This window comes from Pelodiscus sinensis, chromosome 9 (assembly GCF_049634645.1).
Source record: "Pelodiscus sinensis isolate JC-2024 chromosome 9, ASM4963464v1, whole genome shotgun sequence".
NCBI lineage: Eukaryota > Metazoa > Chordata > Testudines > Trionychidae > Pelodiscus > Pelodiscus sinensis.
Genome location: NC_134719.1, coordinates 58,759,353 through 58,784,401, shown reverse-complemented (window position 1 = coordinate 58,784,401; position 25,049 = coordinate 58,759,353). Strand labels below are relative to the sequence as shown.

The 25,049-nt window shown below is 50.7% G+C and overlaps 2 protein-coding genes across 6 annotated transcripts in view; one reads left to right on the top strand and one right to left on the bottom strand.

Moving 5' to 3' along the window:
* Nucleotides 1-1,847, top strand: part of KIAA1614 (KIAA1614 ortholog) — a 33,786-nt gene extending 31,939 nt beyond the window's left edge. For all 3 annotated transcript variants that reach the window (XM_075936810.1, XM_075936809.1, XM_075936808.1), the window contains one exon: nucleotides 956-1,847. In XM_075936810.1, coding sequence (XP_075792925.1) covers nucleotides 956-1,149 — 194 coding nt within the window. In that variant the 3' untranslated portion in view covers nucleotides 1,150-1,847. The remainder of the gene's footprint in view (nucleotides 1-955) is intronic.
* The window catches only part of STX6 (syntaxin 6), a 60,363-nt gene that overhangs the window by 22,048 nt on the left and 13,266 nt on the right, over nucleotides 1-25,049 (bottom strand). The window contains exons 5-8 of one of the 3 annotated variants that reach the window (XM_075936813.1): nucleotides 24,005-24,127; nucleotides 21,685-21,791; nucleotides 20,208-20,302; nucleotides 15,936-17,288 (exon numbers count right to left, since the gene is read on the bottom strand). In XM_075936813.1, coding sequence (XP_075792928.1) covers nucleotides 17,212-17,288; nucleotides 20,208-20,302; nucleotides 21,685-21,791; nucleotides 24,005-24,127 — 402 coding nt within the window. In that variant the 3' untranslated portion in view covers nucleotides 15,936-17,211. Of the gene's footprint in view, nucleotides 1-15,935; nucleotides 17,289-18,788; nucleotides 19,948-20,207; nucleotides 20,303-21,684; nucleotides 21,792-24,004; nucleotides 24,128-25,049 lie in introns of those variants that run through there. The other 2 variants (XM_075936814.1, XM_075936815.1) reach the window with 2 other exon arrangements.

Genomic DNA, 25,049 nt, shown 5'->3' with positions numbered 1-25,049 from the left:
GAGCCCCCTGTGGAAAGAGAAGGAAGGGTTAAGGGCTCTTATCGCCCAGCGGCTGAGGAGCCCTTTAAAGCAGGCCAGGCAGGTCTCAGCCTGCCCCCAGGCCAGAGCCCCTTTCCTTCGGCAGGGTGGTTGATTGTGGTGGAGCTCCCCTGGCAGGCTGGAGCTGTGCGGCTGTGAGCACCGGGGGTGAGCGCACTGCTGCTCCTGGGGGACACGGTGGTTTTCATGTTTCTCCTCCCTCGTCTGTTGTTGTGCGAGTGTTTTGCTGCTTGCTTCCCCCGTCACGTTGCACGTTTGGGGTGTGTTTGCACGGGGGCGATGCACGGTGTACGGACCATTGGGGACTCCAAGCGGCCAACGTGTGGCCTGCAGGCAGAGATCGATGGTCCTACGGTCTGAGGCCTAAGCCCCTCTGGCTCCTCTCACCGATGGAGCAGTTGCGACCTTCCCTCTGCGGCCTGGTGCACCGGGGGGTGAGGGATGCTGCTCCGGATCCTGGCTTCTCGGAGCCTGGTGCGCTGAGCAACATGGCGTGAGCAGGAAGGTCTGACAGGCGAAGCAGCTGGGTCCGTTGCACATGCGGAGGGTGAGTGCGTCGCGTAGAGCCGGCTTCTCTTGTGCTGCCCGGAGCTCCCATTGTGCAAGCACAGGAAGAGCGAGGCCTTGCCCTCACTGTCATCCAGGCGAAATCCTCTCCTCGTGTGCCGGGAGAATGTCCCTTCTCCGTACAGGTCTGGCCACAGAGCTTCCCCCGGTCTGTCTTCCCGGCCTCTGCTCCCCGGGGAGCTGGCCGTAGCACGCCTGGCTCTGCTTGGCAGGAGGCCCAGTGCTCCTGCGGGAGGCGCAGAGGGGGTGGCGCTGGCGACCGAGGAAGGGCAGGAGTAGGTGCGGGCTGCTGGTTCTAGGAAGCTGCGCCTGGTTGGGACACTGAGCGCGCTCTCCCTTTGCTTTGCAGGCATCTACGTCCAGGAAATGGCCGACGCCAGCACAGCCAAGCTGTACGCAGGGCTCCTAGGCGTGGGGGATGAGATCCTGGAGGTGAACGGCGCCAAGGTCACCAGGCTCGGCCTGGCCCACCTCAACGAGCTGCTGTCCCGGGCCGACGCCCTGTCCCTCCGTGTGCTCAAGCAGAGACCTGCCCGGCAGTAACGTGGAGGAGGCCAGGGCCTGTGAGTGGCCCTGGGAAACCCGGTGCACCGCGGTGCTCAGAGGCCTTGCTGATGAACATTGGGGATGCCTGTGGGGCCAGAGCCCTAGGCACAGAGCCCAGCTCCCGCTGTGAGGAGAGGCCTTGTGACAGGACCGAGGCCTGACTCCGCAGGCAGACAGCTGGGGGACTGCAGTGTTCGGAGGCCAGACTTTCTGTGCAATATTTTGTTCTCCCGCATTTGACAGCTTGGGCTGGACCAGGGGGGGGGGGAGGGGGCTTATTTCTGCCCCCCTCCTCCTCCTTACCGGCTCAATCCTGGCTGTTCCCAGTGGCCAGACAGCAGGGGCGCTGCCCAATCCACGAGGCTCTGTGGTGGGGACCTGGCAGCAGCTGTATGTTCAGCTCGGAGCGCCGGCACGGTGCTGCCTCTCGCCGGGTCTGCCTTGTGCCCTGGGGGCAGTCAGGCCTGTTCCAGTCGCGGAGCCGCTGAGCGCTCCCTGGCTCCCGAGAGCCCGCCTGTGATGAAGGCCCATGGCCCGGCTGAGCTCACTCACGCAGGCGAAATAAGGGACCTGCCGGATGCGCTGACGGGACCCGCTCGGCCTGGGGAGGGGCCCGTTTCCACAGGGCTGGAAACCTCTGCCCGGGCATCACTGTTTCTCTTAAGTTATTAAAAATCTGCAGTGGACGCTCCCCACCTCTGGCCCTGAGTTACTGGAGCAGGTGTGAGTGGGGGCGGGCAGGAAGGGCTGTCCGGTGCCCTGGGAGGGGCATGCGGCCGGTGCTGGTCGGGATACACAGCACTGGGAGGGATAAGATGGGCTGCAGGGAGGAGCAGCCAGTCGGGGTCTGTCAAAAAGCCATCCCGCAGCTGTGGAGGGCCTCTGGCTGGGGGGTGGGTGTGGAGCTGGGGTCCGTGGATCTGGAGGGAGGGGAGCAGGACAGCAGAGTGGTGGGCAGGGCTCCAGCCTCACGGAGGGAGGGGGGGGAGGCTGCAGCAGCAGGAAGATTGTCACGTGGGTTGTGGAGTGAGTGTTTGGGGATGAGCCGACTTGCCTGCAGTACCTCGGCGCTGAGCATTAAACTGCCTCTGCCAGAGGCTGGTCTGGCAACTCCACACGGTTAATGTCTGGAAACTGGAGTCCAACCGGAGCTGGGGCAAGTCCCGCAGAAAAGCCAGGTGACTGGCAGCCGGTTTGGCAGCTCCATGTGGCCTGAGCAGAGGGAATGCGAGCTGGGGGCTTGGAGACCTCTCAGCTGAGCCCAAATGGGGGGACACGTGGGGCAAGGAACTTACTGGGGTCGTTAGTCGTGTGCGGATGTGACGGTTCTGCCTGGCACCCTAGAACCAGCAAAGTAAGGCCCCTGGAACTGCGTGGGGTGAGCCAGGGGAAGGGGCCAGGGCTGCGGTACATTGTGAACCAATGTAAGGGGATGCTGCTTAAAAGCAGGGCCGGAGAGAGGAGGAGCCAGCCCAGGAAAGGGAACTGGGGGTGGAAAGCCAGAAAAGGAGAAGCTTTGCGCGCAGGGAGCGATGGAGAGGAAGTAACCAAACGATCTGCTTTGCTCTTTTGCTGGCAAATCGGAGGACTTGGGAAAAGAGGGGAAGTTCTAAGCAAATTGCTCCTCCTAACCTTAACTCTGCCCCTGCGTGCGGCATATGCTGTGACGTACACACTCCCACTCCGGCTGTCCTACCTGTTCCTGGGCCTTCACTCCCCCCATCACGTCTGGGGCCTTTGCTCTGCCGGGAGGCACTTCTGCCCCTCCTCCCTACTGGTAGTTTTCACTTACCTTGTTATGGGAGTGCACCTGCTCTGTGGGTCCAGCCCTCCCCGCCCCACTCTCCCCAAGGAGGCCTGTCCCAGCGGCCAGGGAACACCCTTCCCGGGAGGGGAGGGGAAGCTGTTCCCCCCAGGCCTGGTTGGATAGTGGCTGGCTCAGGGCTTGGCCAGTTCACACTGGACAGGCTTCCCTGTCACAACTCGCCCCAGGGAGAGGGACCCGCTAGGCTGAGCCTGGATGCTGCCTCCCTTAGCCCTGGCTGGCCCTGCCTGGGTCCCAGTTGGTGCCCGGGGAGGGGGGAAGAGAGCTAGCCCTGCTCTGTCTCAGCGGGGGCCCAGTGGAGGCGGCGCCTTAGCTCTAGGCGTGTATTAAATAACAAACAAAACCGGCAGCAAAGCAGTGTCTGGCTCCCCCAGAGCTTGGAGCCGTTCCCCCGTCCCCTCCCAAAATGACCATTAGCCCAGAGCGGCGAGCACAAGGGGGACGGCCAGCCGAGGTCACGGCCGGAGGGTGGTGGCGGCAGATGGAGAGCTTGGGGCTCCAGGGGCCGCCTCTTGAAAGGACCCGCTATGTGGCTGTCCCTGGGGCCAGCCGCCTGGGTTAACCCTCATGCTCCCGCCGCTGGCAAGGCCGGCTGAGCAGTTTGTGCAGGCGGCCGCTGGGGCTTCCGAGCAGGAGCAGCTGCTCCGCCAGGCAGCGTGTCCCCGCAGCTGCGCGTTCCCAGGGGAGCTGCAAAGGGCCATCTTGTAAAATGGGGGTCGTGCCTCCTCCTTCAGAACCACAGCGAGGCGGTGTCTGGGTTCTGTGCTGGAGGGCTGGCTGGAGAGAGCAGGACAATTGCACCCCCTCCATTGCTCCGCTTCCCTCTGTACAGGGGCTTTGAACTCGGGGGTGGAAAGCCCTGAATTTCGGCAGTCACCCCGTGCTCCCCCAAGCAGAACCGCCCCTCGGCAGGAGGAGACGCCCCTTCCTGCTGGCTTTATCCCTCACCAAAAAGGCCCTGACACTGCAGGCCGCGTTTCCAGGACGACAGGCGGCCGGAGCCCCGGGGCAGAGTGGCTGGGACGGCTGGCAAGCCATCCCGAGTGAAGGTCTCCTTGTGAGAAGTGCTGAGCGACCCACAGGAGGTGCTGGCGCACCCTGCCCTGCTGAGGAGAGGGACGTCCCTCGCGAGCCACACGGCCGGGCGGCTGGAGGTTGGTTAACGTTGGGCTTCTTTTGGCCCAGGCTGCTTGGCGCGCCAGCGAAGGTACGTCGCAGAGAGCACGTTGGCTGCAGCCTGTCCCCGCAGTGCGGCCTGCAGGTGCTCCCCAGACCTGGGAAGGTAACAGGCACTCGGACTGGCAGCGCAGTTCTGGATTCATTCCAGCCTGCAGACCAGGAACAGCCTCTCCTGTGTTCTCCCCATCCTGGCAAGCAGCAGCCCAGGCGGCTCTGTGGGAGCAGCAGATACCGGCTCTGTCCTTCACACACACGGGGAGCCAAAGGCCAAGTGTTTCCATGGTGCCGGCAGGTGGAACTGAACCTGGGACCTCTGGAGCTTAGTGCTCTCAGCTACGGCCATAGAGCAGATTCATTCTCTCTGGGGAGGGTCCCAGTGCCACTGCGTGGGACAGTGTAACGCCCCCCAGCCCCTTAAGGGACAGCTACCTGGCCCTTAGCTCAAACTTTAGGAACGGCGGCCCCTCCAATAGCTAGCCGGCCCCACGGCTTCCCTGGAGGTGGCGTGACTGGCTGTTGAGGCGCTGAAGTGATGGGCTGGAGACGGTGACCAGAACTCCGTTGTGCCTGGTTCCCAGCCCTGGGCCCTGCTGCTCCCCACCTCCGCAGAGGGGTTCATCCTGGACCCCAGGGCAGCAGGCCTGGAGGCCAAGCCCAGCTCCGCAGCCGGGGCCAAAGGGAGCTGCAAGTGGGAGCGAGCAGGGTCTTCCCCCGGTCGGCCGGCTGATCCCATGGGACGGGGGAGGCAGCAGCCGGCCAGGCCTTGCCAGAGAGCAGCAGGCTGCTGGGCTGGGCGGTACAGTGAGCTGGCTGCTGTGCCGACGGTGGGTGGGCACCGTGGGGACGGGCGCTGTGCAGCCAGAGGGGCACGTGCGAGGGAGGTTCCGCCCACACGTGGACACAGTGACTGGCCAGAGGCGGCACCACGGCGTGTGACTGCTCCCTTCTGCCAGTCTTAGTGTCGAAGCTTTTCTGGTGCTCTCGGGAGGGGGCCTGTAGCCTCTGCTCTGCCGGCTTTCCATGCAGCCCCAGGAGCTAGGCACAGCCCCGCTCTCCTCCTCGGTGCAGCATCCCAACTCCGTGGCAGCCGGAGAGAACCAGCTGGGTTCAGGCGCCCCCCCCCCCACGCTGCTGTGTCTGCTCCTCCAGAGGCAGACACCCCCCATCCCCCGGCCACAGCCGCAGGCCTCAGTGCCCTGCTCACGCCCACTGCAGGCCTCAAACTGCTCTGGGCCAGCAGCCAAGGAAGGAAGACACCTGCCCGGCTCCAGCTCTTCCTGAGCTCTCCCAGCCGCCTCCCCTTCGCCCAGCGCCATCCCACTCCCTGGATGAGTAACTCGGCTTTTGTTCTCCAGCCCCCGGAGAGTTCGTATTCCAATGCTAATGACCCCAGGGTGTCTGGACAGATTGCCTGGCTGTTCTTCACCGGGGGCGGGGGAATAGCTTGGCGGCTTGCAGAGCTTTTCTTCTGAAGAAGGCGCCTGTGAAGTATAACAAATCACCTCCGCCTCCCTCTCCATGCTGCTACAAAGTCCCCCGCCAGAGGGGGCCCGCCCGGTTCAAATGCCACCTCGGGGGGCGACTCCGAAACTGGCTGGCAGAAAAAAGAAACAGGAAGAAAAGCAAAATCCAAGCAGGCAGATGAGATTAGCGGTGGCTGAAAACGAGGCACCAAGACAAGGAGGCCCCCCGAGTGGCAGCCGGGCGCGAGATCCCAGCGGTTCTGGAAAACCAGTTTTTCAAGCCCGTACAGTGCGTGCGCTTTGCCATTCCTCCTGGTAGGATGCAGCACCGGGCCAGAGACGGTCTGCATGGGAGCAATGCCATTCTGATCACCACTTCTAATTCAGATTGGTTAGCCAGTGAACTGTGACATTTAACCAGTTAACTGATTGAATGGAGGTGGCGGGGATGGACAGCCAAGGCAGCCCCTGCCCCGGTCACATCCCTAATTACAGAGCCCAGCAAACTGCTGGACGTGCGGCTGTTTTGAAGGCACCAATTTTGCCAACCCCGGCTCTCTAGAAATCACAAGGTTGTCCAAAAAGGGTTCTGTTGCGTAGTGTCAAGCTTTGGTCTTCAGCCATGAGCGCTAGAAAAATCCTTATGCCAAGGTCATCCTGTAACAACTCCCACCAAGAGCTGGGGCTTTCAGCGCACCCCCAAAAAGTGGGAGGCTGGTGCTAAAATTTAGAGTTGGCAACACTGAAATAAACAGGAACCTGCTTCCTTTCTTGCTGCAAGACTGAGAACGCCAGGCACACTGTCCCATTGTTCTGGAAAACAAACACACTGGGGACCTCCACGGGACACAATCAACCTAAATATGCCCCCAAATACAGGTCTGAGGGCAAGCTAAGAGGGCAGCTTTGTTCAAGACAATCCCATAGGAATTACAAAAAAAAATCCCTGCCAAGTTTGCACCCTAGACGGAGCAGAACGGGGCCAGCGCATGTGTGTCGGTGACCAGCATGACCTCACTTGCTAAGCTGAACCCTGGAAAGCAAAGAGAATTAAGCCCTGAAAAGTAAATTAGAATGTAAAGACTTTCACTCCAGGAGCTGTGGGGGGATTGACTTGTCATGGTATCGGGCACTGGATGCCAGCCTGGGCCCTGAGCCCTGGATCCAAACACCTTTCCCTCCTTTACTGATAGCTCAGGTCTGGATTTAGCCTCAGGCCCAGCTCTGGCAACCTCGCTGCTTGATGGAGGAGAATCTTGAACTCATGCTGCTGGTGGACAGCAGGCAGCTTCCAGCCCCCTAGTCACCAGCTCATCGGGAGTGGTGTGGAGTGGCCGTTCCTCCAGTCTGTGTCCCGCCGCTGGGAGTGGATCAGGCATTGAAATCAAGGTAATTAAACTCCACGTCCAGAGCATTTTTACGGCTCCCACAGCACCTGTGAACGAGGCCCCCTAGGGTGACGTGGGAGACCTGCCAAAAGAGATATTCGCGAACGTGATCTTTTCTGCCTCTCATCAGGACCGACGGCTCATAACCCGGCTGACTCTGCCGTGCGCGCGCTGATCCGTATCACCGGGGTAACCGTGTTAGTCCGTATTCACAAAACCAACGAGGAGGAGTCCGCTGGCACCTTAAGGACGAACAGATTGACATCTGATGCCTCTGAGGAAGTGGGGCTTTGCCCAGGACAGCTTATGCCTGAATAAATCTGTTCCTCTCTGAAGTGCCACAGGTCTCCTCGTTGTTTTTTCAGTGCTCTGTGTAATCCCCTGCATAAAGTCCCCGTCCTATCCCTATGTCGAGCTGGCATCCGCCTTGCTGTTAGTTTCACTGGAATTTCTTTCCTCGGGCTCCCTTTCAGCAGCAGGTGGGAAGCGAAGAGGAAGATGCAGAAACCGGCGGTGTGACGGCTGGCTCAGCAGGAAGATGCACAGTGTACTCTGATAGGCTGGACAAAGGAAAATCAGGTGAATCCGGCTTTGTCCGCAGGGGAACGAGCGGCCCTCAATTCCAGCTGAAGTTCAGAGAAACCAGGTGAATGAGAGCACCGAACACTGAGCCACACCCCCCCACACCTACACCAAATCCTGCCCTGGAACAGCTGTTGTCCTTTCATCAGCGGTATTAGGGACCATGGTGGGGTCAGAGAAATGTCTGCTTCTGGCCCATAGCAGCATCCATAGCACTGCACCTTAGATCTCCCCCTGGAAAGCCTCCCGTAGCTCCCGCTAGCTCCTGGGGTGCTCGTGCTCTGACCGTGAGACTGAAGAATAGAAAGATGCGCCCAATGACCTTCTTCACCGTAATTCTGTCCCCCGCCCCCGGGAGGAAGCCAGCAGCAGCATTAGCAAACTAGCCTATGGGCGCAATGTGGAATATTTCAGTTCTGAATTTCCCAGCGAGGCTGCAAAGGCTGCTAAGGACTCACTAGCCCTACTCTGCTCCTCTTAATGGCCAGAGCGGTGAGTTTTTTCAGAGGGGAGGGCACAATCCCTTTTCCATTGTGGGAAGGCTGCGAGTGACTTTCCGGGCAGTGGATCCTTTGACAGTGGCTGCTGACAGCCCCCACCTCTCCCCAGCAGCGTTTGCTGCGGGGGCCCTGGCACGATGCACCTCTCCTCTCTTCCAGGAACAGCAGGTGGCAAGTTGTGTTCACCCCCCAATCCTCCCCCCCAGCGCACTAGCACCTGCTCACAGATGGCTGTTTTGGCAAGGCCCTCGCTGCAATTTCAGGGAAGGTCAACTGGGTCCACATGGCAGGAAATAGCTTCCCTGCCATTTCCATTGCAGGCTCTGTCTGGCAACTGGTCACTTGGATTGCGAGGTGGGGGGCACAACCCCAGCTGCCAGCGGGCCTGTGCAGAGCGGGTTCCAGGCACATTCCTAGAGGCACTGTCCTCCCCAGGAAAGCAAGCGAGGAAAGGGAACTGCTGCTGCGCCCGGCCGTTGGCAGCCACCTCTGTGCCCCAGCTCTGCAGGCAGAATCTTTCCCCCCAGTGGGCCTTGGGGAAGAGTTCCACTTCATACCAAGTGGCTGGGCAGAGAGAAACGGGATGATGCGGGGGCTCAGTAACAGAGTATTTCTCCCGGGAAGTAGCTGGCTGAAGTGCACACTCACTAGTAGCTGCCCAGAGCTGTAGCCATCCGCTGCCATTGTGACAACTGGCACAGGACGACCGACTGCCCATATTAGCCAGGCCACAGCGTAGAAGCCGGCGGGTTTTGCTCCTTTGGTAGCACTCCCGGCTTTGGGCATGGAGACTGAACGGTTCAGCCAGACCTGGAGCTGCCGGCCCTCCACCTCAGTGCCGAAGCCCTGCCTAGGAAGGGCTCTCTCCTCCTCCAGGTGCTTCCAGGCGTGCCCCCCACGTTACTCGTGGCTGCACCACCATTGCCTCATTGGGGATGGCCTAAGGTGCCACGGCATTCCCCCAGCAGAAAAAATATAGAGGAGACGAACGTTCAGTGAATTGCCACTTTAATGGTGTGGAAGGGGGAAAGGGTCTTTTCATAAGGGTAACATGATTCCAGCCGCGGAAGTAAGCCCAGGGTATTTCAGAGTAACGCCGTTGCTGTAACAGACTAGGGCAGCTCATTATTTAAAATGTTTCTCACAGGCCTTGCTCTATTGCCCAGCATCCTTACTCTCCAACAGCTACTACTAAGCAGTAGGATCACACAGAGTTTCGTGGGCACAGTTGCCATGGTTCTCACGTTGTATGCCACAGGACTGAACGACTGTCAATCCTCACTGAACACTTCAGGGGAAAACTGACAGCAGGATCTCACATCCCGGCAGCCCAGCTGCTTTGCTGTGCTTCAGGATCACAGCATGGGCCTATACACAGGGCAAAACCTCCTCCAGCAGACAAGTTTTCCAGGACTAGCTTTCTCCCCCCCCCCAGCTCCAGAATCTCTCCTGCCAGTGGGCCTTGGGGCAGAGTTCCACTTAATACCAAGTGGTCCGGCAGAGGGAAACGAGATGAATCGGGAGATCAGTAACAGGACCCAGAACATTTCTCCTGGGAGGTGGCTGGCTGAAGCACACACTTGCTTCGTAGCTGCCTGGAGCGACCCTGACATTCCTTAGGGGCAACTGGCTTCTAGAACATAAGGGGAAACTGCTTTTCTCCGCTTGGCGCTACTTAAATAACTTTTCTACGACATGAACCGCTAACTTCACTCCCCCATAAAGATCAGCTCAGAACTTCACACCAACCCACTTCACTTTTTCCACAGCCAGACCCCCATCTCCCTTTCCCTGTAGCAAAATGTGTGTCTCTTCCATATCTCATGGAGAGCCACTGGGAACTGGAGTCAAGATTTTCTGGCGCAGAAACCCACTGCTAGCACCAGAGTGCGCAACACACTCACGTCAACACCCAGCAACTATTCCGCAGCTGGTTTTCCACTCTGGCCTGCATTGCTCCTACTTTCATCCATGGAGCACCAGGACTGATCACTGCACCCTTGGCTCCCACACCGAGGAGGGGAACGTTACATCTGCCTGGGGTAAGTCAGCGTCTTTTATAACCTTCCTCCCCCAGATGCACTGCCTTTCTGAGCAACACCTCGGGGAGCAGCCGGTGCCTCCAAATGGAACAAGCAGCTGCTGCACCATGGCACCATTAGCATGGGACAGCGCTGCGCCAGCTCCCTGCTGCATTTAAAGGCTGAAACAATGGAGCAGTGTGTGGGATGAATGACTGCTAGAGAAAACAAGCAAGAGCCAGGCAGCTGTGTGTTTGTCATGTGTATCTCGGCCTGGGAGGGGCCAGGAAGCAGTAAGAAGGGATTCTCAATTTTAGTCCACTTTGCATGTTAGAGGGGGGACTTGCTTGTGCTAAGGAGGGGCTGTTGGAGAGTTCGTTTGCTGGCTCTACAGCTGAGTGAGTTTTTCCATAGCACTGTGGAATAAGCCAAACATTTGGTCCTGCAGCATCATGACTGGTATACCTAGCCCCCCTGCTCTCTACTAGCCAGCCTACCTCCTATGCACCGTAGGGTTTTTACTGTAATCATGAGGATAGTGGAGAGGGTTGGTTGTGTCCCTGTTGGAAAGCGAAAGCGGATGTCTCAACGGACTGTGTGCCATCGTCGGGTGGGCTTTTGTCCATGCATGGCTTGAGGTTATGCATTTGCTCTGGCGCGAGCACTAACTCTAACAACATTGGCAGCACTAGTCCTTGACTACTGGCGCGAAGCCTCTATCCATCGATTCCTGCTTACCACACACAAATGCTTTACCTCTATGCCTTGACTTGACACAAGCACTAGCAGTGTTGCGGTCAGAACACTTCTGCATTACAATCTCAAATCCAAATGGACATGTTTAGCAAAACAACTTTCAAGGGCTGAAATAATCCATTGGCTCCATGTGCGCAGCCTGGGGCTTCTCCGCCAAGCGTGTGTGCTTTTGTGTTGTTCATTTGGAAGGAAGCAGACAGACTGCGACCAGGTGCCCTTTTCCCTAACTTTTGTTCTTTGCACTTTTACATCAGAACTCTGTCTTGCCTTCCCCCTTTTGCTGGAAACGGAGATGCACACCTGAAAGCCGTACAGCAGTGGGAGACGGTTTAAACCAAGGGTAGGGAATGTTTTTTTGCAGTGGGGGCTGCTAACCCACAGAAAAATCAGTCAGGCTGCAACACAAGCAAGAAGAAAACAAACCAACCCCCTCACTAGCGTGGCCCTGATGAAGGAGAAAGACACTTTCCCCCATTCCCCTCACTCACCAGAGCATAGGCAGCTCAGGCTAGTAGATTGTGTGCTCTAGTCCTATGGGCAGGGGGCAAGCAGACTGCAGGAAGCCTTAAGGGGACAGATCCAGGCAAGCAGGGGGCCTTAGATTCCCCCTGCCTGCTTTAAGCCCGTTCCACCACTACTTTGTAACTTCAGGGTGCTGCTAAAATTTCACTTCCATTTTTTAAAATGGGGGTTGCACATTGTCACAGGCTCTGCTCCCAGCTGTTCTCTGTGCAGAATAAGCTGAAGCATAGCCGCTGCAACGTAATGCATTAAGGCTGCAGATCCCAAAGCATGGCTCCTTGTAATGAAAGCTGAAGCATGACAACAAACATCAACTATTGCTGGCTGGTCAGTTCTGTGGGTCTCTTGGCGCTTGTGAGGTTATCCGCAACAAACGGTAGAAACCATCTCGGCAGATTACATGGAACTGAAGTGCGGTCATGGAGGGGGGGAAAAATAGGGCTAAGGACTCTCAGCCACTCTCCCATCACCAACCAACTGCAGCTCCACTCCTGGATTCTAGACTAGTCACACACCTCCTAAGCCCTGTATGGAGAGAGGGGGCTAGGAGGGTCATGGGGAATACCATCTCTTCCTCGCCATAAGAGAATGCAACAAGGTGCTCTGCTTGTAAACAGCATTACTAAAAGGCCGTCATTCGCAGCCTGCCCCACCCTAAAGAAAAGGAAAGTAGCAGATGAACGGACTTCAGTCACAGCAGTGATGGACCATGTCTCCCTTCAGTGTTTTATGATCAGAGAGACTTGGAGGCTACCAGGTGCCTGGCATCCCACATCATCAATGCGTGTGCCCCAGCTAACACCAAAACTCTGCTCAGCCTAAGAACTCCCTGCTCTGATTGAAGAAGGTAACGCCCAGGGCTGAACATTTAAAAATCAGAGCAGAGAAGCCCCCTGTGTATTACACCATGAACCACACCAGAACGAAACGGCACTGTCCCACAGCTAACCCAGATAGAACACTGGAGATGACTGTCTAGTTCCCCTCTGAGGAAAATTCAATTACAACACAACCAGCTGTTTAACAGCTCTTCTGATCAGCGCCCGAGTGGGGGGAATCACAGGCTGCCATCCCCAACCTGCCTGGATCTGGCTCCCGAGGCACAAGGTTTCCCCCCACATTGGGGAGATCGCACTGGTGCTCCTGCCACCCACCCTCGGGGCTGGAGAACACAATCTACTAAGCCTGCCCCCCCCCGCCAGGCTCTGGTGTGCAAGGGCAATGAGGGGAGCGTCTTTTTCCTTCTCAGTCCGGGCTTCTCACTTTGCTTCCCACTTGTGTGCAGCCCCTGACTGACTTTGCTGTGGGTCAGCAAAAAAAGGTTCCCCACCCCTGCAATAAAGTTTACAGTATGCAAATAAGCCCCAGCTAGCCATTTCAGGTCCCCTCCGCCCCCCGTTAAAAATAACCGAGTGCTCAACCATAAAGGATGGCCAAAAGCCTTCATTCCTCAGAGACTTAGCGCCACTATGGCATTAACATCGAACTCTACAGCCAGCGAGCCACAACCTCTTCATTAACAGTTTGGTCAACACAAAGGGAAGGTCGAATTAAGATCTGCAACTCCAGCTAGATGTTAATTACGTAGCTGGAGTTGACGTGACTTGTTTCATGTTTCCTGCTGTCTCCAGAGCAGAAAGCGGACAGGAGCAAATCCTCCTGTTGGCTTCCCTTACTCTTTGCAGAAGCAGGCATACCAGCCACCAATGGGGGCGCCCTCTGAGTTCAATTTAGCAAGTCTTAACTAGACTTGATAAATTGAATGCTGGAAAAAAAAAAATCGATCACAGGAGCATTGCTCTTCCGTTTAGTGAAGACATAGCCTTAGTATGGATGTTCTGAGCACCCAGGCAAGATGAAAACATCACATTAACTGGCCCAGATTCTGTAGCGGGATCTTTCTCAGAGTTCAGAAAGTGCTGCAATTTGATTAACATCCAGCACACCAGGCTGGACTATGTTCACAGCAGCGCTCTCTAGCTTCCCCAAACTTTAGAGAGTCTGAATTTTCGACTGTAATACAGTAGCCATCTCTCTCTCTTTCTACATACATATTTGCACTTCTAACAAAGGGTTATTAAAAAAACCCATTTAAGTATTTCCAGTGGCTGGATTCATTGGGTGCCACCATTCGATGACATAAGTGAAAAGGCAACAGGAACAAGCAGGCTTACAAGGAGAAGAGGACTGGAGACACTGAATTTGCTAGCTAGCAGCGATACCACCATCTAGACAGGCACTTAAGCACAACAGTTGAATAGGCTTCTAGTAACATGGTAGAGTCTAAAATTTCCTTACATGTAGGAGCCGTTCTGTACGGCTCAATGAAAAATTCTTTGGAGAACATAGCCCACTGGAATGTAAGTGGGGAGCTGTCATCAGTGGAAAGATCTCTCTCTTCTCACCTTCTACAATGAACTACCACCACTGAGCCCTCTGCTGAACAGACAGTAGCAGGAAGTTAAATAGAATTAGAAGTGGGGAGTCTTCCTTCCCTGGTTTATCTAGGCTGAGTTTTCTGAGGTAAGTGTCTAAAGTTAGTCATTTCACGGGCTGTTGTTCCAACTATAAAACACCTGAGTATATTCTCCAGTGACAGACACAGCAGCAGTGCATGCACAGCCCCAAATTCCCTTTGTAACAGCAACACGGATGAGGGCCAAGCATTGAAAGGTACTGGGTCAGGCCCTCAGATTCCTATTACACCAATGGGAATTCTGTGGTTAGCTTCCTCAATTGCCAACTGAAAAGTTATTTCTGAAGAGATGTTACATGCAAATGTGATTATAATGGAGCAAATCAGCTTAGCTTCCAGCATGCACAGCAAGAATTTAACAGATTCTAGAGGAAGCAGAGAATTTAACATGCCCGTGATAAATGTAACTTATTGGTGACATACTAAGTCAAGGAGTAGTTCAGAGCTTGTCTACAGCTTCAAAGTAGGTAAAGCTAAATAGCAACAAGGCTGTCTTGTTCCAGAACAAGGGCTGACGCATGGAGTTACTCAGGAACAGCTATCTTATTCTGAATTCACTTTATAGTTTAGATAAACTCTCGGTTAAAGGTAATCTGCATTTTGTTAACAATACAGAAAGCCGGTATGGCAGAGGCTCCCCCAAATAGATAAGGATACATTAAATAAATACATGTCCCATTTAAGGATGAAAAATGATCACCTAAAATAATTCTCTCTCCCCCCCCCCCCTCTCCAATTTATTTCGAGTTTCCTTATCCCCTAATCATAACTCCGGTCATCTGAAGAAGTGGGCTGTGCCCATGAAAGCTCATGATACCATCTACATGTTTTGTTGGTCTATAAAGTGCTACCAGACCATTTGCTTGCTGTTTTTTTTCTAAAATGTAGAGGGCAGTTCTCCCTAATTCTGCAGGCATTAATAGACAAAGCACAGGCTTACTTTCCATATGTTGCAACTTAAGTGTTACGTACAAATTCAATTTTCTGTATGTAGGTGGGTTATTGTAATTTAGTCTGAGAGCCACAATTATTGCGACGCAGCAGTAAGTTTAGTTAGGATTACAATGTAGAACAAAGAAACATCTCATTAAAGCTGAAATCTCACTTTCAAAGGTACCCTGAGGAAGGAACCCACTGAACGGGCTAATATTGGAACAGCCTGCTGTTTTAGCTATCAACATTTGCAGTACATGGGCAACAATTTCCAACTTTTGGCTTTCAAAGAAAAGCCTGGTTTCCTTAAAGCTTTCTGAACACAATTAAAAAGCTCCCTTTCCTATTTTTCCTTTAATCAGTTTTGCAGTATAAAGTAGCTCCTTGAGTTTATTTCTCTGTCTCCCCCCATTCCCCCTCCGCCCAAACATCGTTGCCAGGTTAAGCCCTTCTAGACCAAGTTTTGGTACGGACACGTTTTAGACTCACAGAACCTGGAAGTGACCTTGAAAGACAGCAAGTCCAATCTCCTGCACTCACCACAGGACCAAGCATCATCTCTCATCCCTGAAAGGCATCTAACCTGCTCTTAAAAATGTCCAAATGATGGAAATTCCAGAACCACCCTAGGCAATTTATTCCAGTGGTTAACCCGCCTGAAAGGAAGTTTTTCCTAATGTCCAACCTAAACTGCCCTTGCTGCAATTTAAGCCCATTGTTGCTGCTTCTATCATCAGATCAAGGAGATGAATGTTTCTCCTTACTCCTTATAACACTTTTAAATAAAACAGTGACTCATTAAGCGTAATTACGAATTCACCACAAAGAAAAAAACAAACCCTAGGCTTAAATAACAAACATGTGAAACAAAGCTGAAATGCCAGGCAATTCAAAGGTAATGTAGTGATTAGGGAAACAACAATGAAGTAGAGTCTCTCCCTTAACTGCATTTTCTGGCTTTTTGTTTGTCACAATGTTTAAAGTCTCTAAAAAAAATACTGGATGAGGGAAAAAATTAAGACATCCTATTTTTACGTGTGTGTTAATATGCATTTAGTATGCCATAGTCTACCCTGTGCTTTCATAGTCAATGGATGTGACACATCCAAGGACAGAATATGGCCCTAATCATTCATATATAACCTCTTTGAAATTTATTTATCAAAATATTGTATGTTATTTTTAAACATGACAAATCCCTTGCAAATGGATACAGCAGTTAAACTGAGGCAGTCATACAGTTACACAACAGCAAAAAAGCATCATTCAGTGAGACCTATATAATCAAGATTTAAATAGCTTTAGAAAAAGTTTACCCTCAGCCTGAAGTCTGTCAACTCTTGGCTAACAGTGCAGTGAAACAAAGTGCTGCAGTTTATACTGACAGCGGCTTCAGGCAGGGCAGCTTAGTCTGTTTATAGTTCATAAATATACAGTATGTAAGATTCTGCTGAGATGTCTCGCAAGTTTCTTTTGCTCATGATTCTAACATGATCAAGCTACTTAAACTGTGTCAAGTCAAAACAATACCACTGTTCTGAGATCAGGCTAGCAGGCAGCACCAACAGCCACTCCCGTTTGTTAGGTACAGACTCACGTTCACTTTAGATTTCGAGTCAGCTGTTACAAGCCATAGCTCCCCTTTGATTAATCCCATAGGGTCGAAGACCTTGCTGCTCCCAACACTTAGTATTTTCAAAAGCAGAATGTGTAAGCACCCTTAAAAGCAATCTCTCTCCCTGCACATCTGTCTCTTATGGCTCTGCACTGGAGTGAAAATAGCCAGAGTATGAATTAATGCATTTACAGACATCGACGCTGCTGCTCCTGTGTCTTCTTCCTTCCCAGTGACCAACTTTTATTAGTTTGGAAGTGCTGCACTGTTGGCTGGTGATCAGCTTCCAACAGTCAATGAAATACTGTGCCAAGGAACCACTACTCTGTCTAAATCTGAGAAGAGTGGCATTTGACAAGGGGAAGGGGGAATATGTAGCAGCTTAGGATGTTTCCAGACTTCATATGGTTCACACCTGGATTGGATGGACATATTAACAATGGTGAATGCCTTCTGAATTGCCTGTTCCCTTTTAGATCTAAATCTAGGCCACTCCATGTAGACGGAGAAAGAAGGCGGCCGGCCGGTTGTCCACACAGCAGCATGTCCCAGGTACACAAGAATTTGGGATCACATCAGTTCTGTTTTCCCCTCAGGCAAGCTGATGAGGCCTAGAATCAGACACGGACGTTGCAAGAGTCATGCCACAGGTGTTAGTCCACAGAAGAGAGCAGTAAGGTCCAGATGCAAGTTTTCATGGACAGAAATCTCTGAGAATGGAGGAACACAGTAAGTTTCAGTTCCCCATTTTTTTATTGGGGGCGGTGGCAGGGAAATGAGTCCAAGGGAGGTTAGTCCGTCACAGCACAAAAAACAGGATAAGCACCACTAGTAAGATAACAAAGAGAATGATGATTGCACACCACTGTCGACGATCTGGAAGAAAAAGGAAACATTAGTTTTCTACTTCCTTGGGAAGAGGAAAACCGCTTCCCCCACTGCACTACTGAGGCCACAGTTTCAGCCAGAAAGAAGCTGTAGGGAAGGAAGCCTTTTAAAACTAGATCAACGTGAGGAATAATTCAGCCAGACTCTCCTTAGGAGAATCCCAGGAACCAGATTTAACCTCAGCAGCATTAATGCAGCTGGAAGCAAAGGGGCACCAGCAGTAGTTACTCAGCAAGCAGTCAGAAATCTTCCATGCTGGTGAGCTTTCTGGACCCTGGAAATATCAGCAAGAGAATGGCCACCAACAGGAAGGCAAGACTAACTTTTAAAGCAACACTTCGTTGCAAAAGTTAAACCTGCACTGCTCCTTTTAAAAAGCTGTCAACAGGACCTTGGTCTCTCCAAACCCGGCCTTAAAAATAACTGGTCCTGACTTCCTTCTTTGTTTGGGGCTTCAGCAAGATCTTGAGGTGAGCTGGATGGTGACCACAGTTTTGACACTAGACCTGCAAGCTGAATGGAGGAAGACGGGTGGCATCTTAGGAGCAGAATTTGTTAAAGCACTGGAAATAAGGCTGGCGGCTCGCTCTGTCTGTCTTTAGAACAGGCCATGGGACAGGTCTGTAGTGTGCAATGCACTTTAAAGGAGGAAGGAAAGATTTAGTGCTCTGGGAATTCTGCAGCTGTTGCATTTGGAGTCATAGTACAATTGCAGACTTCCCCCAGGACTGAACGACTGTCACTGTCATGCTGAGCTCCCCGCTGGCCATATCTACGTGGGCAAAGCTAGGCCCACACATCACCACTGGTGCAGCAAAGCCACAGGTAGCACTGTCGGTATCACGCATCTAACTACCGTAGCTTCCAGGCTGTGGCAGCCAGCTGAGCCACGCCCGAGGGCAACCACAGGTCCCAATCTTGCCAGAACTGGACCCTTCACTTGGGTGCAGGCGCTAATGGACACACTCCCACAAGCCATCTTTCTAACAAGGCCTGTCCTTCACAATTGAAGGAAACGGAAGTTTATTTCCTGATCATCAAACCAGTGTCTGGGAGGGGACACCGAAGTGAGTTGTTTGCCATCTGTCTGTGCTGCTAAGTGCCAGGTCACTTCAGCTCGCTGTTCACTAGCAAGACTAACCCAAATGCTGCAGTAATCCAACCGTTTGATTTCAGCTGTGGTTTGAACATGGCTTGAAGCGCTTCTCATCATGTGAGTCTGTGCTACTTACTGCCCATGGACAGCGACCCACAGAACATCAGGTCTGCAAAGGTAGGCACCAGCTGGTGATTTTCAATGGATCCCCAGCTAACTGGACAACTGACAGGCTGAAAGTATCTGTCTGCCCCATGTAACATACCCACTGCTTCTAGAGAGCCATGGCAGAGAAGAGAATACATCTAGGAAGACTAAGTGTACACATTGTGTTTATAAATGAACACAACTCTGGGGAATGACACTTCCTGGAAGTCAGCCCACACAATCAATCATACGTCCTGTTTTTTATTGTCCAGGGTATCCTGCCAGCTTTAAACCACCCCCCTCCAGGGTCAGGAAGTGCTCTTTTTTCCCTTGTAGGTAACACCTGCCTAGACTCCATCTTCCTTCTTGCTGGAAAGGAGCTTTTCATCTGACACTGTTCCAGCTGAGAATTAAACTAAGCTCTTTCTGGCGTCTTCATTCTCAACACTGAAGCACAGGGAAAGAGATGGAGCACAAAGGGCACAATACGATTAGAGCAGCTCTCATTCGTTTCCTGTTGCATTTTAGAGAAACCAGCCTGATGTCTTTCAGTTCTCAGGTGACAATCTCACCAGCTGAATGCATGAGCTCACTACTGGCTTCAGGCATTCAAGACAGAGATGAATTGTGAATGATTGCATGAGTGCTGAGTAGGCAGTTGCTACAGCAATAGTTTTGAGGGTTTTTTGGGCAACTTATCAAATAAGCTACTAAAAACCTACAATCTCTCCCTTAAACACTAAAACAGGGGTGGGGAACTTATGGCCCATGGGCCCGATTCAGCCCTCAGCAAGCCTCAGCACCCCCCCCTCCCGACATCCCAAATGCAAGAGAGGTTGTCTTTTTGTTTTTGGCTTCTCACTTGGGAGCCAGGTCAGCGAGGTGTGGCATCCAACCCCCTTCTCCCCACGCTTCTGACATGGGTGGCCCCCACGAATGATTTTTCTATAGGTCAGTGGCCCCAACCAAGAAAATTGTTCACCTATGCTCTAGAATTAAGCTTTTTGCTTTGGCACCTTTGAGACTTACAATCCACCGCCTTTGGGTGGTGGCATTCCTGTGGCTGGGTGTGGTTTCCAAGCCTGAAGCGAAGATTCAAACTGGCTTTTGTTTTATTCTTAACAAGAACTCCCATAAAGCCAAACGCCACGCCAGAAGTACATTGCAGGCAGCTACTGCCTGAACTTCACAGCAGGGGGAAAAAGTTATCTACTTCTATGGGGTTTAACTCAAGTTCTCTAGCTTGCTTCATATTTAAAATATCCTCCAAGCTTGCAGGGAACCTACTGGAAAGTGGACCGATGCAAAAACTTTTACAGGTGTAGTCCCAAGGTACATGGTATCACCATGTCAGTAACAAATGACCAAAAAATCCACAGGTGGGAAAAAAGGCCGAGGAACAGGCTAAAAAAAAAAAAAAAAAAAAAAAGTCTCAGCATGAACTATAATTTGCCAGGCTCTATACTCAAGTAGCATATTATCTTTCCCTGGCTATTTACACACTGCCCTACTTCATGTCTTGCCATACTCTCAAAAAACATGACTTGACAAGCTACTCCACAGTAGCCCTAGCTCCAGGAAGCAACACAACGTATTTCAAACTTCAGACCATTGTGGCTTTCATGCCCTGGGTTAGAAGTCACATCCCATTTTCTACCACCTACCACTGGTCATGTGGGACACTTTTGCAAGCTTCTTCATCACATTATCAAGCCGTGACTGGGTGCTGTCTATCTCATGGGAGAAGTCATCCAACATCCTGGGGACAAAGGAGAAGGGAATTGTCAAGTACACAACCTAAGCAATTTATCCAGTGCACTGATTAGCTAGTGATGTGTCAAGGACTTCCCTACACACACACACGCGACTGTTACACACTTATAAAAATAACCCAACCTCCTGGTAATGTACAACCTCTCCACCCCATTTTAGAGTCTTGTTAATAGTGTCAAACTGAAAAATTACTCAAGCAGCAGTTTTACTCTCATGGTATGAGAACTCTACATTTAGACTAATTTTCTAAGTGCCTTCCCCGGTTTTTGAAATCAGTACATAAGCTGGCTCTGATGATCTCTGCAAGGTCAGAAGCAGCTGATGAACATACTTTTTAAAAAGTAAGGATCCAAAAACTAGTAAAACGTGTTTAAACTTAAAACTATTTAAGGTCCAAAATGTCACTTTTTGTGAAAAGTGTTGTGGCTTAAGCTAAGAGCTTACTGTAAACAACGTTCCATGGCAGAACATTATTTGGCATTGCTGTTAAGTATCTTGGTTTCAAATGCTGTAGGAAGGTTACTAAAACCTTTCTGGAACCATTTCATCTGTCAATTCATTTTGAGAGAGAAGTACATCTAGGATAAATGTCGCATATATTCTTGAACAGGTAAGATTTTAAAGCTTCCTTGACCAGTTGTTTTGCTTTAAAAAGGATTGTTTCTTCTCTCCCACCATTGTCGGCTCTGTTCTCGCAAACTAGAAAATACTTCTTCCCACTCGGTTTGTTCTGTCTTTTGCTTCCGCCTCCCCCATCTTTTTACCAGAATACAAGCTAACATTGCTTTGCCTTGTTTACTAGTATGTTGTTACCACTATAGTTCTGGGACCATGGTGTTAATTTGCAATCTGAGAGCTGCCTTGGTGGCAGCACACAAACACACTGAAGTTACATATCCAGTTTCTCAGTAAAAGTTAAATATTACTATTCAGAATCTGGAGGACTGCTTCTCTCCCCACAAACAAGGAGCTTTTGGGTATGAGCCACTACACTAGTCTTAGCAATTTCAGTTTAAATAAAACTATCTAGTGTCACTGGAAACTCCAGATATGCTATTTGACTAGAAGCTACATATATGGAAAGAAAAAATCTAATTTATATATAAATGTATGGATGAAAACTGCTGCTGTAAGCTCCCCTTTAATCCTTTGCAGGGGTAGAACTTTTAAAACTTTGAACAGCATTTGCGATCCCCGTGTCACTAATTGGGCTGGCTATTACAAAGCCACCATCAGCCAAGGATACTCAGCTCTTGTCCTTTCTGGTCACAGGCCCACAAACAGTTACATTTTAGTGTTATCGCCAGCCCTTCTCCATGTCTTATTCCTGAGCACTCCTACAGCTTGGGTTTGTTTCTCAGCACTCACACTGCTTGTTCCTCCAGCTCCCCACCAATGCGCTGAGACATGTTCTTCAGCACCCCAATGCTGCCAGAGACCAGCTCCAATTGCTCATCCTGCTGCTCCACAATCAGCTAGTACCAAAGAGAAGGGAAACAAGCAATTAACATCCCGCAGAGAACTGGTTCAGAGCTCAATGCTCTGACACAGCTCTGCTGCCTTGCCAATTTGGACAAGCAGAGTTTAGAAACAGGCTTGAATTTCTAGGGCCTAGTCCCATTATCTCTAATGAGTGGAAGAGACTAGAACTTAGTAACATTCTGATGACGCATGATGGAACAGAATCCAGATTGCTGAGTTACCAAGTACAAAGCAAGTCACCAAAATAATCAGATGCGACTGAATCAAGGGATGGCGTGGTTTTTACCAACGGTGGTTACTACCATCTATATTGGCAACAATAGTTAGTCCCAGTTTTTTAAATTTTCACTAAGGCACATGTTACACTTATGTTTTCCTTTGTTGCATCTGAAAGCCCAGATAAATCTGTTAATCTTTAAGATGCCACAAGTCTCCTAGTTGGTTTTGTGAATACAGACTAACATAGCTACCCCTCCATTTTAGTTGCATATTCAAGTTAGTTATTTAAGTTGCAGGGCTTTACAAATAAGTAAAATGGAGAAATGTAACTATGCTACTGAACACTGGAATGTGTATACATTTGGATTTGGTATTTTCTCAAGGAAGTGATGTTGTATAAGCAAACTGAAAACATTTGAGTCCAAGTCCATTTAGTGGTGCGGCATTCTGTAGCAGCAGACCAACTTTGATGTTGTGGCTGTTCCTCTTTTGAATCAATGTATCCCATGTTTGGAAAGATTTGTTCTAGGGCTGCTGAACGTGCTGGACACTGAAGCCAGTGTTTACTAGCAGCCACTCCTAAACTAATTTTTCCTGGGGAATTGCCAGCTATACTCTGAATACACCAAAGAAACAATTGCTGAGTAAGACTATGCCTTCTGACATTTGTACACAAACCCACTTTAAGGCTCTAGCTAGCAACTGCTCTTTATAAGGTCAGTAGGAACAATCCCAGCTACAATCATTTAAAAAGCAGAAAAAAGTTGCTTGTTAGGAGATGCTTTGTGGAGAACGATACCAAAACCTCACTCAGAAGAGGATTATTTCTCCTAAGAAGCGATGCTTGGGAGGGCAGCTACATCCAGACAATTCCCCAAATGAGCTTGCAACCGTCAGAGGAAACTATCCTACAATACTCCCTAGCAGCACTAACGACTGATTTTCTATTAAATCATAACTATTGTCAAAAAAACAAAGAAGTAGACATTAGCCCATGGAACTAGCTTAGCATCACATTTTACTTAGCATCACAGCCATCTTGGTTAGCCTCACTTAAGCGGGCAGAACCCATAATTCTAGGTTTGTCCCCTACACTGGCTCCGTAGCTAATTCAAGGATCTGATCCTAATCTTGAATGCACTAGATCAGTGTTCAGATAAGGTGATGAACACAGTACAAGTACTTAAGGAGTGGGGCCCTGCTAACTCAGAACATTTTAGTTCAGTGGCATTTGCTCTCAGGAGAGAAGCTGAAATTGTCCATGCCCACATCAGAATTCTCTGCAGTTAGTTTCAGTGGAGGTTCTCTAACCAGCAAGTCTCCTTTCTACAAGTGATCAGAATAAGCTTAACCCAAGCTGTTTCTAGGGGAAAATAGAAATTCCATCTCCTTCCCTCCCCCTCAAAAGTCTTAGTACAATAGAAGCTAAAAGCACACATCAAAAAAAGACAAGAGAGTTTACGATAAGGGTTCATTACAGATCAGTTGAAGTCAGCATTATAATTAACACAGATTCTATAGTGAAGGGCCCAGTTAAAGGTGGAAAAATGCATTTTCCCATCTTTGGGAGATGAAAGGTCAATGCAGCAATGTTAAGGGGAATATTTAATGCAATAGCCCTATCTGAATCTTTATTCAAGATGCATGTAAAAGCAGTCATTTTAAAACTGAAATGGAAGAAGCTGGCAATATCAGGCATCTTATGTTTCTATGCTTCACAAAGGATTTCATTGGCATTTGGTAGCTTTCAGGCACCTTCCACAGACCCATACACCCAAGCCCTAAGGTTTATGTGCCAAAACGTACACACCAAAATCACATTAAGCACAGTCAATAGTTAGGTGCCTACTACAGATATGTATTGAGCAAGAAGATGGCTCATGGCTTCAAAGCATGCTGAATATCTGAAGACTTTTGGCTGTTACTGCCTGTAACACCATCTCTTTGCAAGGGCTCCCCATCCACTGTGATGCAGGAAATACTATACCTGTTGCTGAGCCTGCTGCTCCTCAATGAAGTGTGAATTGGCTAACTGCAGCTCTCGATCCAAACGGCCATATTTATCTGAGCCAGAGTTCCAATTCTGACCTCCACTTTCTCCCAGAAGCGCCTGTATACACACACACAGGAAAATTTAATCAGGAAGATACTCCAAGATATGGACACACGTCACCTAACCCCTAGCTGCAGGAAAGAGGACCAAGTACTGAAGTAACTCATGTTATTCAGAGCATACATACAAGCCATTCTCCTTCCAGCTCTATTTCTATTCCAGCAGCAAAGAGCTGTAGGTGCTGGCCCCTTACCAGGAGAATGGAAGGAATGTTAGGGTCAGAATGTTCTGCAGTTGGGCAGCTGGTCAGACCGTTCTGTGAGTGCTGCAATTGGGCAGCTGGTGAGAAGGAACAAATATGAAGAAAAGTGCAGTGAGTGTGTCTGGACCTATTTGGTGAGTGAGAGAAGAGGATCAGGCACTAAACAAAGGTTAACAGGTGGCAAGTCAGGAGGGAAGGGGAAAATATCAGAAGGCAAACAGTAAACCACGAGAGACTAAACCCTGCCCCCAAAAAGGTTGAGTACATGTCTGGTTCTCTCTACTGATTAAAATTAGTTCCGGCTAGGACTTCCTGGTTCAGGGGTGGCAAGCAGTATTCCCTGTCAGCAGGGCGCTCGTGTGGCCACTTAGGAGAAATTCCAATGTTGCCCAGGTGATTAGTAGAGCGCCCATAGCTAGGTTTTTTCTTTCTATTGGTGGTGCACATGAACATGCCTCAGTGCACATAAATTTTAGTCTGCACATGGATGGACAAGATTAGAGGGAACATTGGTAGCAAGTACCAATCGTAGTGTTATTTATCATGGTATTCGAGTGCAGGGTGCCACAACCATCTCTGGGATAAACAATTCCATGTTTTCTAACTCAGTTACTCAGCCCTTGCAAACTAACAGACACCTAGGCAGATGAACACACAAGAAACTAAGTATCACTACCATGGAACAAACAAACAAAAATAAATTACCACTTTAGACTT